This window comes from Balaenoptera acutorostrata, chromosome 5 (assembly GCF_949987535.1).
Source record: "Balaenoptera acutorostrata chromosome 5, mBalAcu1.1, whole genome shotgun sequence".
Lineage (NCBI taxonomy): Eukaryota > Metazoa > Chordata > Mammalia > Artiodactyla > Balaenopteridae > Balaenoptera > Balaenoptera acutorostrata.
In genome coordinates, this window is record NC_080068.1 from 42812385 (window position 1) to 42831966 (window position 19582).

The 19582-nt window shown below is 40.2% G+C and overlaps 1 protein-coding gene across 1 annotated transcript in view; it reads right to left on the minus strand.

Moving 5' to 3' along the window:
- The window catches only part of PLAC8 (placenta associated 8), a 34507-nt gene extending 15568 nt beyond the window's left edge, over positions 1 to 18939 (minus strand). Inside the window, exons 1-3 of the mRNA XM_007167940.1 lie at positions 18832 to 18939; positions 5368 to 5509; positions 3032 to 3156 (exon numbers count right to left, since the gene is read on the minus strand). Coding sequence (XP_007168002.1) covers positions 3032 to 3156; positions 5368 to 5479 — 237 coding nt within the window. The 5' untranslated portion in view covers positions 5480 to 5509; positions 18832 to 18939. The remainder of the gene's footprint in view (positions 1 to 3031; positions 3157 to 5367; positions 5510 to 18831) is intronic.
- Between the last annotated feature and the right edge of the window lie 643 nt (positions 18940 to 19582).

The following is a 19582-nucleotide window of genomic DNA, read 5'->3' on the forward strand; positions in this document are numbered from 1 at the left end:
CTATCCCACCCCTCTAGGTGGTCACAAAGCACCGAGCTGATCTCCCTGTGCTCTATGGCTGCTTCCCACTAGCTATCTATTTTACATTTGGTAGTGTATATATGTCCATGCCACTCTATCACTTTGTCCCAGCTTACCCTTCCTCCTTCCTGTGTCAAGTCCATTCTCTACATCTGTGTCTTTATTCCTGTCCTACCCCTAGGTTCTTCAGAACCATTTCTTTTCTTTTTTTTCAGATTCCATATATATATGTTAGCATATGGTATTTGTTTTTCTCTTTCTGACTTACTTCACTCTGTGTGACAGACTCTAGGTCCATCCATCTCACTACAAATAACTCAATTTTGCTTCCTTTTATGGCTGAGTAATATTCTATTGTATATATGTGCCACATCTTCTTTATCCATTCATCGGTTGATGGACACTTAGGTTGCTTCCATGTCCTGGCTATTAACACTATATTTATCTTGAGATTCATCTACGTTGTTGTGGGTATCAATAGTTCATTCCTTTTTATTGCTGAGTAGTATTCTATTATATGGATAGGTCACAATTTGTTTATCCATTCACCTGCTGGGGGACATTTGGGTGGTTTTTAGTTTTTGGCTATTACAAGCAAAACTGCTCTGAACATTTGTGTACAAGTCTTGGTATGGATATATATTTTTGCAGGGTAAATATCTAGGAGCAGAATGGCTGGGCCAAAAAGTAGGTGTATATTTAACTTTTTAAGAAACTGTATTTTACATTCCAATCAGCAGTGCATAAGAGTTTCAGTTCCTCCATATCCGCTCACACTTGGTGTGGTTTAGGTTGATTAATTTTAGCTAACCCAATAGGTGTGTAGTGGTATCTCATTGTGGTTTTAATTTGCATTTCTCTAATGACTGATGATGTTGAACATCTTCTTATGTGCTTATTTGCCATTCAAATATTTTCTTTTTTTTCTAATTTTATTGTTTGGGTTAAAAATATATACTTAACATGAGATCTACCCTCTTAACACATTGTAAGTTTACACAACACAACAATTTGAAGAATCCCAAAATAATTAAACTGAATGAAAGAAGCTACACACTGTACAGTTCTATTACATAAAATGGTAGAAAATGAAAACTAATCTATAGTGACAGAAAGCATATTGGTGGTTACTTGGGGAAGAGGGGAGGGGAAAGAAGGAAAGATTACAAAGGGATGCGAGTAAATTTGGGGGGTGATGAATATGTTCACTATTTTGACTGTGAGGTTTCACAGGTGTATACATATGTCTAAACTTATCAAATTGTACATTTTAAATATATGCAGTTTATTGTAAGTCAGTTATACCTCTGTAATGTTCTTTTTATAAAAAAATGTGTATTTATCTATCAATGCCAGACAAAGCCTTTAGAATATCTTTGTTTCTTCCTCTTCCTTCCAATCTCCCAAATTTTGTCAAAACCAACTAAAGTTTTAGTTTCAGACTGTTATTAATTTTTCAAACTCCTAATGAGCATTTAAAAAAATTGATTATGTACTAAGCCTTTAAAAAAGTTGATAACTTTCATGTTAAATAGTCATAGCGTAATAAATAAAGAGCTCCTACAAATCAATTAGAAAAGACAACTCAATAAAACAATGAACAAAGCCAACCCCAGATAATTTCAGATAATTTATAGAAGAAATGCAAAAGGACAATAAATTTTCGAAAAGTTGCTTGATCTATCTAATAAAAATTTAACTAAAACAACAAGGAAATATCATTTTTGCCTCTCTGACAGGCAACATGAAAAAAATATTATATTGGCACACTTGTAATATTAATAAATTATAAATTGATATAATCTTTTTGAAGGGATACATGACAGTATTTTTCAAATTTTGAATGTGCATATCCTGTGATCTGTCAATCTAATCTAGTACACCATCCTACAAAAATACCAGTGCATGTACAAAATCATATACGTACAACTATTTAAACTGCAATATCACTTAACCTTTCATCAACAAGGAAGTGATTAAGTATATTATCTCTATGATGAAATACTATGCAGACATTAAAAAGAATCTGTATTACAGACATAAAGGGGGTCTACCATATATTAAGTGGAAAAAACAGGTTACAATATAGTATGAACTCATTTAAAAAGAAAAAAAAGTGATAAAAGAGCCCTGCAAATCCCAGACCCCATATGTCTAGATCTATAGCTATAGGTACATCTAATCTATATGTATATGCATTATAGGCATAGGAAAAAAAAACCTGAGGAAGGAGGCCACCAAATTACTAATAGAATTTATCACTGAGTAGAGATTTTCACCTTTTATTTTATATACCTCTGTGTTTGAATTTGTCATAAAATTACCTATATATGTATTATTTTGTATAATTAAAAAAGTAAGAAATATTTTCAAATGAAAAAATAAAATAATTTCAATGGAATAAAATAAGTTCCTAAAATATTCTGCCTATTTATTGATATTCCCTGTGATGGTTAATTTTATGTGTCAACTTGGCCAGGTCATAGTACCCAGATATAGGATCAAACACTATTCTAGATGTTTCTGTGAAGATAATATTTCAGATGAGATTAACATTTAAATCAGTAGACTTAGAGTAACCCTCCATAATGTGGGTGGGCCTCATCTAATTAGTTGAAGGCCTTAATAGAGAAAGAATGACTTCCCCTGCGTAAGAAGGAATTCTGCCTGGTGGGCCTACTTACTTTACGGGGATGGTGTAAGGATTAAATGATGTAACATACGTAATGTACCTGGGGCATAGTAGGCTCTGAACAATCCTCTACCACTGTATGACATACATTGCAAATATGAGAGTTGTTTATTTTCTAAGGTTTTCACAGAAACGTAGAAGGAGGTCCCATAACCAGAGGATCTATTGCTACAGTAATGGAATACAAGGTTGCAGATGCTAGGAAACTCCTACCAATCAAATTCAGATGATGGGTACCATCAAATTGTCTCCATGTTTATAACAATTATTTTGAGCGTGGGCACATGCTTGAATGATACAGTATTGTAAGAGACTCACCGGGATGCCGTATCGAGTCCTGTAGAGGGTCCTCATTGCAACACTTGTTCCACACAGACAGCATTCATTCATATCAGATGCAACTTGACATGCAAGACACGTGAAGCAAAATATGCCACAGAGACCTGGACACATGAAATCAGAGGTACAAATTACTCCACTCTGCCCCCACCACAGTTGAAAGTTAGTGTGCTTTCATGAATGGCGGTCCAAATCCTGGGGCCTTGGTCACACATCCTGCTGCCAAGTCCATCTTCACTGCTTTTGCTCAGCATCGCATCAGCTTCTCCCTTCTCCCCACCCAATCATTTCCGGAATAACCACACCTTGGAAAGTCTGTATTCTTTTTGTAGTACTGCCTTCATCCATGTATTGAATGATTCACTGAAACTTAGCCATGTTCCAGAGATTATCCTCAGTACTGACAATGCCTCTATCTGAAGTCTAAAAGGGAAGTTAGATAATATGAAAAGTTCTCCAACAGAAACCTACTCAAGATGCCAAGGAGTCACTCACACAAATGGGGCCTCCAGTGCTCTGGGAAGGAAATGTTGCTTGATCTGAATATTGAAGAATGATTAGGAATTTTATAGGTAGAGGAAAGGGAAAAGAGTCTCTTTAGATAACATGGTATGTCTCGACAATGGCTGGTTTTCATTCAACATGGCTGGAGCCAGGGATGGGATGGGGATGAAGCTGGACCCAAGGCCGGTTGGAGACTGGATAACGAGGAAGTACGAGTGCTCAGAATGGGTCATGGAAGTCATGAGGAAGCTCTGAAATATTTTAAGAAAGGAGAATGATTTGGTCAGATCTACAATTAAGAAATTCTATATGAAGATATTAAGCTCATATTAGGACTTGTAATTCACTTATTCGAGTAACAATACTAGGGGTTAGGGGATTAGAATGTTCATCTTTAGAAGGTTTTATTATTGTGGTTTCATTATCACTATGATATGCAGATGTTGAACTAATGTCCTGAGAAGTGTAAGTCATCACCCCAGGTCATCCAGTAGGACAATGAGAGCAAATCAATAAACCCAACTGTTCCATTTCCTAGGTAATTCTTTCCCTCTGTGCTTTTTTAAAAAAAATATTATTTTTAATATTTAATATTACTTTAAATATTATTTTACAATCTACTTTAAAAAATTTTTTAATTTATTTATCTTTATTTTTGGTTGCGTTTGGTCTGCGTTGCTTCGCTTGGGCTTTCTCTACTTGTAGAAGGCAGTGGCTACTCTTCGTTGTGGTGCGTGGGCTTCTCATTGCGGTGGCTTCTTTTGTTGCGGAGCACAGGCTCTAGGAGCACAGGCTTCAGCAGTTGTGGCTTGCGGGCTCTAGAGTATAGCCTCAGTAGTTGTGGCGACGGGCTTAGTTGCTCTGCAGCATGTGGGATATTCCCGGACCAGGGTTTGAACCCGTGTCCCTTGCATTGGCAGGCGGGTCCTTAACCACTGCGTCACCAGGGAAGCCCCCCTTTATGCTTTTCAATGTAATTATTAACTCGATTTCAAATTTCAATTCCACTGATAAGTTAAAGGTTAACAAGGTTTCCTTTCCTGTCTCAGAACACTGTGTAGACTTCAAAGAGGCCGGGGGGAAAAAAAAAAAACAAAAACCTCAGAGCAAAATTTGTTATATAGGCAGGTTTGTTTGTTTCCTGCTTGGTGTTGAGAACTAAGCATTTGACCTCTCTGACACCCCCATCTTCTCACAAACTTTCTCTCTCCCAAGTTTACTTAGAGAGCTCTCATAAAAGAAGCAAAACAAAAAACAAGGAGAGTCAGAGATATTTTACCCAATGAGAAGTTAATTGCCTGTAGAATTCTTTATTCTTAGGTGTATAACAAAGTTAAATGTACAAATAAAATAATTCTTCTCTGAGCTCATGCTGAAACCATGGATGAAAATTATCCCTTGTTTACTGGGCACAGTGTAACTATAAAATAATGAGTTTGATTTATGTGTAACAAGAGCAGTCTTTTTTTTTTTTAATCAAGTAAAACTTGAAATGTCTCTTTTAATATGATGTATGGTCTATTTATAGTCATTAGGCCAAGTCTGTTCATTGTTAGAGTCATCTGCTTTTTTCCTGTTATCTTAACTCCAGAACTTATTTTAGGAGTAAAACTATTCTTCGAAGGGTGGAGAAGAATTAATTTACAATCCCGTACAGGCTTTTTCTGTTAACAAAGTGTTGCCTGACACCCAGGGTGCTTTGGCATCAGTGGGGAACGTTTACTACACAATAAGGGAGGAATGAGGGAAGGATCTAGTCTTTGGTAGTTCACCTCCGCATCAGTTACGGGGGCACTTTCCCCAGCACTTACAGACGCCACAATCGCTGAAGCAGTCACACATGCCCGTCTGCCAGTTAGAGGTTTGAGGAACCGGACCACTTCCAGGCTGAGTTACAATGACCACCGGAGATGGAGCTTGCATTTTCGATGCAGGGTCTTACGTGGCTGTGGTCTGAAAGGAAAAACTTGGTGTAAGTAGCCTGGAGGTTGCTCTTGGAAGCCTGTTTTGAGGCACTCTGCTTAACGGGCAAGTGAGGCAATTTAGACCAAGTGACTTGTTGATCTTTGAAGAACAGAATTTCTGCAGAGGCCCCTGGGGGAAGGGATTCGCTGAACCGGTAAAACGTACAGATTCTTCTCTTGGCGTTAGGGAACGTAACATGGTTGTAAGAACTGTTTTAAACAGATGCCTGGTCTCCACACAAGACAGGGAAACAAATGAGGGAACCCGTGATAATGACCACGCCAACTAAAAATTGTTGCGCGCTGTTTGGTTCTACAAGAACGAAGTCACCGGCCACTGCAGTCGCTGACCTCCAACACACCCTGAAAGGAGTTCAGGCCGGAGATCAGGAATGCGGCACTGTGTGCTCTGGGAAACACTGGCAGAACAGGCCTTCAGAGAGTTAGATATTTTTTAGGAGAAGATTTTATGAGCCGCATGTCTTACATCTTCTTATACCTAGAAAAGCACTAAAATCATTAACGGAGGCATCTGGTCCTCGTGACCAGCAGCAACCTTCTGCCAAAATGTGTGCTTGATGGCACGTGCCCCCTTCACTAAAACCATGTATTACTGACCTCCCCTCCGACCTCTTCGCAGCAGTCCCTCAGAGCTATCTGAGACGCTGTCTCCCAGGCTATAGTCCTCATTTGGCTCCAAATAAAACTTAACTCACAACGCTCACGTTGTGCATTTTTTTTCAGTTGACAAAAGGAGTAGCGAATTACGGGAACAGACTTCTGTAAAATTGCACCATCCTAAGCTTTCGTGCACTCGCACACTTTCTCCTCTTGCCCCTCTTTTATGTTCCCTTTTGTTGTGGACTTGTTTCTCATGAGCAGTTGTAAAGGAAAAACTCCCCTGTTTTCTGTCTACTCACAGAACACTGTCTGTCACTTGTGATCACCAAATGTGTGGTAGCTTTTTTCCACACCAAGCAATTCTGCAACACCAGCTGGGGGTCCATTGGGTTGCACGCTGCAGGCCTGCAAGCCCTGTGCTTGTCCAGAGACCGAAGAAAGAGCCCAGAGTCAGTGACAGAAACATCAATGGTTTAATGGATAAGGGGATCTTACATGTCTGAAGCAAGGTCCTGGAGTGACAGCCCACCAGTCTTCGCTCCCAGGGCAGGGGATGGGGGGAGGGGGAGGTTACCAGTTATAGGGGGGATTGACATCAGGTTGGCTCACTGGTTACCAGGGAAACCAGCAGAGGAGCACAGCCTCCCACCACCCCTTTGATAAGCTATCACAGGGGAGATATTCTGATCTAAAGCTTAGAACAATCACTAGCTGGGGCCAGGGGCAAGTACATAGGCATTTACTGATTAGGAAAGGTCAGTCATCTGAATAGAATGTAGGTGAAGCAGGGACTGGTCGAGCAGAGAATGTACAGAGAACAAGAGAACAGACATCTTGGGGAGCCTGCCCAAACAGTGTCCTACAATTTAGCTCAATTCTGACACTGTCTACAGGAGACGGTGTCAGATTCCACGTGTTAGGGGCTCAGTCCCACAAGACTGCCCTCCCTCCCCTACTTCAGATGCCAGTTGTAAGACCAGGTTGTCACCTGTGCTTCTGACCAACTAGATCAGAGGTTCCCATGACCCCTTCCTTAGGTTTCCCCGGACCCTGTCCTTTTGGGTTCTTATGGAGCCTTGATTACATAGGCATGATTGATTAAATCATTGGCCATTGGTGATTGAACTCAGTCTCCAAACCCCTCTCCCCTCCCCTGGAAGTCTGAGAGCTGGGGCTAAAAGTTCCAACCCTCTAATCAAAGATTGGTTCGCCTGGCAACCAGCACCCTCAAGGGCTTTCCAAAAAGTCACTTCATTAGCATAAACTCCTCTGTAGTTGAGAGGGGCTTGTTATGAATAACAAGACACCTTTATCGCTCTTACCAGGTAAGAAATTCCAAAGATTTTAGGAGCTCTGTGCCAAGAACAGGAATGAAGACCAAATATGTATTTCTTATTAAAAACCACAATATCACAGTAGTCCTCTCCAATCTTCCTGCATCCAAGTTGGTCCTTCACTTCAAATTTACCTGGAGCCTGTATCCCTCTGACAGTGCCGACTGTCAGTGGTGACAGACCCTTGGTACGTGTTAGGGACAAGCCCTGATGGTGTGCCCCAGCAAAGTTCATTAGGAAGTACACTTTGTTAGGTTAGTCCTAATTTCTCTCCATCATGAGAGGCAGTGTGGGGTCATGCAACATTGATTTGATTTGAAGTGAGAATATCTTTGCTCAAATTCTGGTTTCTTAAACCGTGTGATCTTGGACTAGTCATTGATCAGCCTAGTTATTTAACTAGTCATTTAAATTTCCTCCTACTAATCTGTAAAAATGGAAATGGTTTCTGACCTATCCACCTTCTGTGCTTATTGAGAGTACTTTCTTTTGCCCTGTATTCTGAAGTGGAAATGTATTACATCTCAGTGTCTAGCACACTGTGAGTGAGTCAAGCATATAATAAGTACTTAATTCAAGAAGACAATGAAAAGTACCTTCTATGAGTACCTTCTATGAGATAAAGTCTAGGGATGAATTTAATGAACAATGAAAAAAATCAGATTAGTATCAGGGAGAGTGGCTAAAATGTACAAAAATGCAGCAAGGAAATTTCTTTTGATGATTTCCACAAATATCTATTGGCAATAATATCAGCTAATATTCATTGAGATTCTACCTTATATCAGGCACTGTGCTAGACTCACACTGTCCACTTAATGTTACAACAGCCCTGCTAAGTAGGAATTATTATCTTTATTGAGTTGATGAGGAAATGGAGGCTCAGAGAGTTTAAGTAAATTATGAAATTCAAATCCTTCTCTGGCTCACTCCACAATCCCTGTCCCTCCCTTTGCCCCTTAGCTTTAGAGCCCTGCTCCATCACAGCACTTATTACAGGGTGGCATTTTCATTGGTTTGTTGTGATCTCCTTGAGAACTGGAACTCTCTTTTCATATTTATTCCTTTAGCACAAACCTCAATGTTAATCTAATAGAAGGTACTTTTCCTTGTCTTCTTGAATTAAGTACTTATTATATGTTTGACTCACTCACAGTGTGCCAGACACTGAGATGTAATACATTTCCACTTCAGAATTCAGGACAAAAGAAAAACACTAAAATTGAAAATACAGTGCTTCAAGATACTCAGGCAATGTGATTATACTAATGCTTTCTTGTATTATTTCCCTCATAGGGCAGTGTCAAAAACAAGCAAATTACCTCCATTGTTCCATATTACTTTACACTTTTTCTATGTCTTGAATTAACTGGGTTTCTTTCTAGATTGCATTGCTCAGTAATGCCTGGCTAGTTTGGTAGTTCCCATGGACAAAAAGAGAGAGCAGTATATGAAACAAGGCAACATCCTGGATGTTTTTCCACACAATTGAAAGCGTATCAACAATGGTTCAAACATGTCTAAATCTGCCCAGGCTTCATCATAGCTAATTGTAAATTAACCAGGTCTATCATTATAAATGGTCCCCTGAGTCCTAGCAAACAGCCTCATGTGAAGGACACAGTGTTTCTGGATGAGTATTAAACGAGTTTATTTTTATTTTTTTTAGAAAGAAGGAAGAAGCTTTAAAACGTTTTTTTTAAAGGTTTCTGTCTGTTGAACTTTATCACCATCAGAAAATAGCTCTAGGTATTTCCCTTCCCATTAGTGAGTGTGGTCTGCAAACATATATTTTTCTAAGTTTTAATAAAATGATTATAGGTACACAAAGAGAGGACAAAATCTGACATTAAGTATTAAAAAAAAAATCTTTAAAATGAGAGAAATTTAAAAGCCCCAAGGTTGACAAAATGACAAGGCAGGAACAGATAATTCACAAAAGAAGACATGAAAATGACCTTAAAAGTATATTAAAAAAGATGTTCAAACTCAATATTAAAGAAATGCAAATTAAACACTTGTCAGGTGGCAAAAATTAAAGAGTATGCAACACATTCTTTTGGCAAGGCTGTGGAGGAACAGGTACTCATGTATTTCCAGTGAGAATGCAAACTGGTGCAACCTTTCTGGAAGGAACTTTGGCAATACTTAACAAAACTACACTTACGCTTACCATTTGCCCAAGCAATCCCATATCTAGAAATTCATCCTGAAGATATACCTCCAAAAATGCAAAAACACATATGCATGAGGTTATTCCTAGCAGCATTGTTTGTTTTTGCAAAATAATTGTAAGCACTATATGGGAGACAGGTTGAATAAACTATGGTACACCCACACAGCAGCGTGTTTTTGATAGCTATCAAAAAAAGAATGAGGACGAGCTCTATAAACTGACATGAAGTAACTTCCAAGATATATGTAAGTGGGAAAAAAAATGTACAAAAGAATGTTTTTGGTATGATATCCTTCATGTAAGAAATAAAGGGAAATAAGAAAACACACATGTATCTGTTCAACTGTGCAATAAGAAATACAGGAAGAATAAACCAGACACAAATGAAACTTGTTATGTTCAGGGTAAATGAGGTGGAAAGAATGAGAGAATGGAAATGGAGTAGCAGGGCTGGGGGCAACACTTCTCTAAGTGTACCTTTTCATATGGCTCTGACTCTTCCAACCATGCTAATATTTCACATATCAAGTCAATGCATAAATGGATAGTCAAAATCAACCAGAATGTGGCAGGATCCCAAAATGCAATATAAACAGTAACAAGTAGACCTGACTGTATTACAATTAATATTATAACCACACTGAGGAAGAAAAAAGTAACCTAAATAACCTTGGAAAGTATTTTGACTATATAACATAAAGCTATAAAAAAATAACTGACATAAATATTATACTCTAGTTAGTAAACTTGTTTTTCACATGGGTATGAATTAGCAATTCTGAAATCTATCTATCTATCTATATATATGGCTTGAACAATATACTGTGGATAATGAGATTGAGATTTTTCCCTGTCAGAGAAAGAAATTACAAATAAGGAAAGGAGGACAGCTAGTATGAGTCCTGTTGGATTGGAATCAGTGGTATGAACTCATGGTTATTTACACACACACACACACACACACACACACACACACAGTTGTAAATGAGGGGGTAAGACTCCTTTGTGGGGTCTTTAAGGGTCACTCCAACACAGCTACAGAAATTCCATTCAGACAAGCATATGAAATTAAAGAATTTATTCTACTCACAGGTCCTAAAGGGGGAGGCATGACATGCCCAGAGGGCCATGCAAAGTCCCTTAAAAGCCTGAAGTTTGGTAACAGCAGGCATCGAGAGAACAGAGCCAGGACCCATGGGCGAATGCCTTTATTGAGGGTCATGAGTGGGGTAGCTTGTGGCATGCAGGAAGCATTCTCACTGGGTAATTTAAATGTAACTGGGTCAACATGGAAAGTAGGAAAAGGGTAAGATGGGGAAGTCATTATAAGGCTTATGAACACATGTATTGGGGATGGGTACTTAGAAGTGGGCAATAACTTGGTAAAAGTTCAAAACAAGCACTTAGGAAGCCACTGAGGCAAGAAACAACAACTTTACAGTACACACACACACACACACCCATACACACAGAGAGATATAGAAATGTGTATATATGTATGAATACATAAATATTTCCTAGCCCTCTCCATTGAGAGGACCTAGAAGCAACAAAAACCCACTATCAATGAACACACCTTGTGCCCAAATCTTGGTTTCTAAATACCATTTTCCAATTAAAAAAAGAGCCTGAGTTCATTAGAGAAATGGATGATTCCAGGGCTGGGAAAGGGAAGTACAAGATAAGCCTGGAACATCTTGTGTACCAAAAAGTAAAAAAGGGTGCAAATATGGATTAGAGATAGGACCTCAGAGCCAACTTGACGACTCTTCCAATGGCTAAATCTGGGACAATTTGTGTAACCAAACAATGTTAATATCCGATTATAATTCATAGACTAAACTATCCATAACTCTCTACTGATATAAATAAAAGAGTAAATTTTATTTACTCTGAGGGAGAAGGGGGGAATTCCCTGGTGGTCCCCAGAGGTTAAGACTCCGCGTTTCCAGTGCAAGAGGCAAGGTTCGATCCCTGCTCAGGGAACTAAGATCCTGCAGGCTACACGGCACGGCCAAAATAATAATAATAATAACAATAAATAAAATGAGGGAGAATTCCTATTAACGAATATAGAGGGAGTGACGGAAATACAAGATCACAATTTGGCAAACACTACAGTAATAATTGTTACAGGCAAGACTCACAGATGGATGCTAAAATTAGACTTTGAAAGTATGATGAGAAACAACATATTTACACATCTCCAAGTATCTCCCCACAGGCTACTTATTAATTACAAAGAGAAAAACAACTCTAGTGGATAAACCTGGCAGACACTATCTTAGTCAAGTGACCAAAGTTGATATTATCAGTAATGGGACATACTGATGTGCTCCAGAAAGTGGAGACAATGCTATGACTGGGTATATTAATAAATCTTATCTATGGGAGTGAAGGTGACTAGAGCAAGCCTAACTCTGCAACAGGTAAAGAAACAGCAATCACTCATATTAGTCAGGAAAGGGAAATGTTTGGTATTTATGGCTTGGATAATGTTTAAAGTTCATCTGTGTTCAAATATGATTACGGAGTGTTAGTGTTTTTATTTGATCCATCATGGTCTTATCTGATGTTGATGCTCTGTGAAATTGTTCATGTGCTAGAGGGGAGCATCAAGACCCAGTGGGGAGGACAATATGGATGGACCTTAAAGGCATTATGCTAAGTGAAATAAGTCAGACACAGAAAGACAAATACAGTATGATCTCACTTATACGTGGAATCTAAAACAAGCAAACAAACCAAACTCATGGATACGGAGAACAGATTGGTGGTTGTTAGAGGTGAGGGGTAGGGCGTGGGAGAAATGGGTGAAGGTGGTCTAAAGGTACAAACTTGCAGTTGTAAAATAAATAAGTCCTGGGGCTGTAATGTACAGCATGGTGACTATAGTGAATAACACTGTATTGTATATTTAAAAGTTGCTAAGAGAATAAATCTTAAAAGTTCTCATCTCAGGAAAAAATTTTGTAACTGTGTGGCGATGCATGTTAACTAGATTTACTGTGGTGATCATTTCACAGTATATACAAATATCAAATCATTATGTTGTACACCTGAAACTAATATAATGTTATATGTCAATTATATCTCAAAAAAAAAAATAAGACCTGGTGTGAGTGCCAGACCAGCTTGCTGCAACACCAAAGCCTAGCTCACAGCACTGGGCCAGCTCCACGATGGCAAGAGCTGCTTTTCTCTTCCTTAGGACAATAGTGGGACAATTGGTAACATTTGGATAAGATCTGTAGATTAATTAGGTGATAGCAGTTTGCCAATATTAATTCCCTGGTTTCAGTATGTGTACTATTGTTATGTAAAACATTAACCAGGAAAGTCAGTGAGGGGTGTATGGGGACTCTGTGTATTACTTTTTTATTTTTGTATTTTTTAGGCTGTGCTGTGTGCATGTGGGATCTTAGTTCCCCGACCAGGGATTGAACCCGCACCCCCTGCAATGGAAACGTGGAGTCCTAACCACTGGACTGCCAGGAAAGTCCCTGTTATTTTAAAAAATATCTTATTGAGATATATTTTACATACTATAAAATTCAATCGTTTAAAATGGATACAGTTCAGTGACTTAGTATATTCATACTTGCATAACCATCACCATAATCTAATTTTGAAATATTTTAGCACACATCCTCTAAAGAAAACCCATGTCCATTAACAGTCACTCCCCACTTCCTCTCGCCTCCCCTACGTCCAATCTCTAATCTCCTTTTTGTTTCTATTGGTTTGCTTATTCTAGTCATTTCATATAAATGGAATAAGAGAATATATGGGTTTTTTTGTAACTGACTTCCTTTAGTTAGTGTAATGTTTTCAAGGTTCATCCTTATCACAGCATGTATTAGTACTTTTTTTTTTTTACTGCTGAATAATATTCCATTGTGTGGATATACCATTTTGTGTTTGTCCATTGATCAGCTGATGGTCATTTAGATTGCTTCTACTTTTTTGTTATTATGAATAACGCTCCTATTACTATCTGCGTACCACACAGATTTTTGTGCGGACATTTGTTTTCATTCCTCTTGGGTGTCTATCTAGAAGTGGAATTGCTAGGTCAAAATACTAACTTTATGTTTAGCATTTTGGAAGGCAGCTATGCTCACCACTATACCACCAAGGCCATGTTTAGCATTTCGAACTGCTTCACATTGTTTTCCAAAACTGCTGCATTTTGTTTGCGGGTTCCATCATCATGGCCAACGTTTGTTATTGTTTGTCTTTTTGTGTGTTATTGTTCCAACATTTTTCATAAATCTGAAATTATTTCTAAAAAATAAGAAAACAAAACATAAGAGAATATGGGAAGAGGAGAGCCCCCATAGGGCTTAGAGTGAAAAATAGAAAAGCAATCTGTTACAAAAACTGTAAAACGTATATTCCCAAATCCAAGTAATATATAATGTAAACATAGCCATAAGAAGATTTTTGAACTGTGGTTGCATTTCCGCCTTATAATTCTTAGGAACCATTCTAAAGAATTTCTCTTTTTCGCATAAAACACCATAAAATGCATTCAGAATAGCTGAAGCTTATTTAAAATTTATTAGGTTTGTCCTTTTTTATGCATTAAAGTGGTTTTTTATTTTGGTTTTTGCTTTATTTATTTTTTAACGCGCCATAATGGCTTTTTACTGCTCTTTTACAATAACAGAGAGAGGCTAACCACTGTGGATCTCACAGAAAACACTGCGAAAGAAGGTTTAGTAAGTGAACAAAAATGTGGGGGAGGAGGGAAGGTGGCGGGGGGCGATCATTCGGGGCCTGCGTTATCTGTGGGTGTCTTTGTAGGCAGGAGTCTATCTTGAAGGGTAGGATCATCAGGTGGTGGAACGAAGCGAACTTGCCTCTGGCTCCCTCGCAGGGAGAAGGGACAAGGGCAGGACAGTCGCCGGTGGCGGGGCGCGCCGGTGTCAGGCTGAACCAAGTTATCAAACCACACGGGCCCATCGGCAGCCTCCGCTTTTCCCTTTGGGGCGGAGAGCCCACTCGCTCCCCGTTTCCGGTGCACGCGGGAGGTGTGGCCTCGGCAGGAGCAGGGCCGGGGGCTTCAGCAGCGCGGGCCGCAGGGTGGGGTGGGCTTCTCACCGCCGTGACCTCTCGCCCCTCAGGGTGGTGAGTGCGCGCAGCGTGGCGGCGCAGAACGTGTTCTCCACCAGGCACCCACGTTCGGCCTCCCAGTACGTGAGCTGTGTACCCGGCCGTCTCCTCTGCTGGGACCTGACTTTTTGCCCCCGAATCCCTCCGGGCAGGCAGCGCGGAGCCCGCGGGCAGGGTCGGCCGCAGTCAGGGCGCGGCCAGCTCCAGGCGGCTGCATCTCGCGGACGCGGGGAGGGTCCGCGAGGCTGGGACCCGGGCTGGTCCCTGTCGCCGTACGCGGCTGGACCTGCCGGATTTGGTGGGAGCCAAGATTGGCCGGGCAGGCGCGAGGGAGCCCGGGGTCTTGGGACAGGGTCGGGGCGCCGCTGCCCGGCACCCTGCCGCTCCGCCAGCCGCGGCCGCTCCGTCTCACCAGGCATTTGTAATACATTTTGTAAAGTTTTCATCAGATGAGTGGGCTGATCAGCTCACTTCTGATCAGGAAGTAAGACAGAAAGAAACTATCATCACCAACCCCCTGCCCCTGGCCCCGCTGATTTTAACACCTCTTAAGTGGTCCCCAGATTCTACTTCTAGTGCACATGCCTGTTTTTCGGTTTAGTAAGAAGCATCCATAGCTTTCTAAACACACTCGTTCTGTGGATTCATGAAAAAGGAGATAAAGAAACTGCAATTGTGCCATTTCTGTTGCTCAAGCTTTTTACAATAATCACCTTGGTTTTGGGAAAAGGAAGCTCCCAGTCCTGGGCGTAAGCTCTACAAGGGCAGGGAATTTTTGTGGGCTGTGTTCTCTGAGGTAACGCAAAAGCTTAGCGCAGGGCCTGGCACACAGTAGGTGCCCATTAACACGCCCGCCGCCGCGGTCTTAGTGCGTGATGCCCGCTGGAGCCGGTGCACATCAGACACAGGCTAGTGCTCAGCCCTGAAAACCACTTAAGCAGTGGCAGTTCTCCCTAGAACTCCTTTAGACCGCCAGACATCCTATATCCCAAACCCCAGTACTCACATGACAGAAACCATAGTTTTGGGTGATAGCTTCCCATATTTGGGGCCTGGGAAGAAGAGGCGTTGCAGGAAATGCTTTAAAAAAAGGATATTCAGACTTTCTTTTGTATTTCTTTTTAATAATCAAATATCAGAAAAAAACAGGAAAGGCTATACAAAATGTTCGGTGGTTATCACTAGGTGATTGGCTGGTAGATATTTTTAACTTTTATCTTTATAATTTTGTGCATTGTCTGAAAAAATTTTTTACAATTAGCATTTATTCCTTTTATAATCAACACAAGAAATACCCACTTTGGAAACAAAAAGCAAATGCAGTGACTAAAAAAAAAAAAAAAAAGTAAAGGGCTGTGCTGATTATCCTATAGCTGTCTGAATTTTTTTCTCCTTAGCCCCTGGCCAGTGCCTGGCACAAGTTGGCATTCAGTAACTACTTGTTGAATGAATGAACTTATACCCTTCCCATGATCTCTCTCAGGAAAAACATGTTCATTTAACTTGCTTATTTTTTAAGAAGTCTATGCTGTGATTTTGAATAGAATGATCTGAAGATTTCAAAATAAAATCTTGCCTGCAATTATCTAACCATCCTTTCTTTTTCCTAACTGTCCTCACTCAGTATATACTTTATATATCTGTGTATTCAGATTGGCCGCTGTTAGCCCTTAAAGCAGAGACTGGAGTATTCAATGGTAAACTGCACATTTTGCAGCCAGCAGCTTGGTCGGAAATATCCATGTGCTGACTGCCAGTTAGTTTGTACCACAGTTTACTTTCTCAGTGTAGTGGCCTCAACAGTCTTTAGCCCCAAAGTCAAAAGCTCTCGGTTTCTGTTTCTTTCACTGCTTTTGACTTCCTTTTTTGAATACGGAAAACTGGGCGCCCCAGGTGTTTCTGTGGACTTTAGCACAGAGAACTGAGCAGAGATTGGGGGCCCCAGGAGGTTTCAAGTTTCATCTCTAGTGAAGGTTACCTACAGCAGGGGGGAAGGCTACTCTATCCGGCCCAGCCCAGAACAACAGCACTAGGAACCAGCGCCCCAGACTTCTTTTTGACCAATGTGGCTTATTCTGAAAGAGGTCTTGTAACTTCTCACATGAGATTTCTTACTCCAGAAAGAGCTCCCTGATAGCTATCAAACAGAAGAGAAAACAAGCCCACTTACTCCTGTGCAGCTCTGTGGTTTAAATATCATTTCACAATTCTAGGGATCCTTTAGGTTGCAATAAAATATAAAATAAAAACGAACTCAAAATATCCTAAACGGTTGCAAGTCTCTTTGCTTCAGCCATTAAATACCCAATAGTCTTTAACCTTAACCATTCAAGGTAAAAGATCGACAGTAGGAGTTGAGGGGAAGATAACAAAAGACAACTTCCCTGAAATCACTTTAGTGCCCAGTAATGTTTCCAAGAATTTCTGGGACCTTGTCTACAAGCTTGTCTCCTCCGTTCAGTGGTCTTCAATGCTTACTGTGCGCGTAAAAGCCACTTGGAGAGTTTGTTTACGATGTAGATTCCTGGGCACTATCCTCTGAGATTGTGATTTAGGTGGGATGGGCTGGGGTCCAGGAATCTGTACCGAGCACCCTCAGGGCTGCTGCCCCTATGGCATAGGGTGCTGTCATGTAGAGAAATGTGGCCCTCTGCATGGACACAGCTTGGTGAGAATTAGAAAAATACCATCCCCTTCTCCAGGCAGGTGTAACCATGCCAGGGCCTCCAGCTTTCCCGAGGAGCACAGGAACTAGCCCCACTCACCCCTGGGCTGCCTGCCCATGCAGAGGCCTGGCATCTCAGGAGATTCCAGCATCAGTGCCCTTACAGAGGACACTTTGTAACCCACGGCCCTGGGCGTTTTTATTTCTCTTCTGTTAAGAATAACTGCAGATCCAACCCACGTTAGCAAACATTACTGGGCATCCAACGTGTGTAGCGCTTGTGTTAGATATGGTAGGGGTTCAGGAGAGTCTGTAGTTTCCTCTCCACAGCCGGTAGCTCTGCCCATCACTGAGGGACCACACAGCTGTTTCGTTTCATGTTGTCTTTGATGCCACAGAGCAGACAGGTGATGGAAAAAAGTTGGTGGGGGCCACTCCGGAGAAAGGAAGAATGGAGGCAGGAGGAATTGAAATGGGAATCTTGGTGGACAAGCTTTGAAGAGAGACTGAGACCCCTTTCTTTAGAAGACCCCTTTTGTGGAATGCCCTCAATGCCCAGAAACCTTGCAGGATTTGGCCCACATTTTAAACACCCTAATTTCATCCATTAGTTTTAGTTACAACTAACCTTATACCTGTCTCCCCTGCCCTGGAAAACCTCACTCTTGAGAAGGACAGCCCCTATCTTACTAATATTAATTAGTATTAATCTACTACATTAATTACATTAATATTAATCAATATATCGCTTAGATTTTCCTCTTCTTTCTAGTGTTTATCAATGTTAAACTTTAATTTTTTTTTTGCTTTGATTGAAACATTTCCATTTCCTAATTTCTCATCTCAGAAGTTAACAAATGTGAGGTGAGAAGGGTCTCTTTCTTTATACATATAAATAAAGCACCAGAATTTAAGTTTGAAGCCTTCTAGTCTGTTTTTCTTACTGTCATACCAAAAATTCAAGGATTCTCATGATTCATTAGCTAAATCTATAAAATCCCGTCTTCTTTTTCTAATGGAAAAAAAATCAAGCAAAATAGTTTCAGAAGACAAAGAAATTAGACTAGCACAAGTAAACATGCCTATGTATGAAATAAAGAGTGAAATTAATGATCAAGTTATAAACACAATGCCTAATATATATATCCTGCTGAAAGCAGTAGTTGATGACGATTCAAGACTACCTTATGAAAAGCATGGCATCTCATACATGCCTGGCACATGTTGAATTTGACTAACTTAACTAAATTTAAAGCAATTAGATAAGAGAACATTGGTCTTTCGGCTGAACCTCAAAATATTGCATGTTAGAAATAATAACAAGAAAATCAAATACTTCCCCCACCCCCAGGGCTAAGATAAGCTTTTAAAGAAGTGCTTCATTTCAAAGTACTTACAGTTAAGAAATAGGTCTGGGCAGGCTGTATCTTGTGGCTTGAGAGAGAATCTCACTAGAAGTGAGAGATACAGGAAAGAGAGAAGTGTGTTTCCATCGCAGTATGCAGTACAAAGTACATAATGAGTGGTTTTTCATTGGCCAGTGCAATCTGGGCAGAGGAGTGTTCAAGGTATGTTCTGTGATTTTGAAAACGAAAGCATTTCTTGCCCCCAAAATTGTGTTCCTTCTCCTACATTGTGGTAAGTACACTCATGTATCATTTTTGGGGGGGGGGAAAGGATTTGATTCATTATATAATTTGACTGGTTTTACACGTCTGGCAGAGCTTACCAATTTTTAAATTTTACTTTTTCCCTTTAATACAATAAATAAGATTTAGTGTGTATTTATTGCCATTTTTAAATTGGGGAGCTTGTAGGTAGGGTTAAGGAGAAAACAGGCTATCTGGAATTCCATACCTAATCAGACACTTTTCTTTTTTTCTTCTGCCTCTTTGGACTCCTTTGTTCTCCCTGGCATTGGTTAAATAAATGCCTACTAAGTGTTAGGCACTGTACTAAATGCTTTTCATGTATTAATTTATTGAATTCTCCTCACAAGTCTGTGGGGTAGGTATGATTATCATCCCCATTTAACTGGCAAGGAAACTGAGTCACAGCAATGCTAAGTGGTAGAAGTTGGCAGCTAGGAACTGGCTGAAAAGGGACTCTAATCTGTGTCTTTGGAGGTCTGCACCACATCCTGCCTCG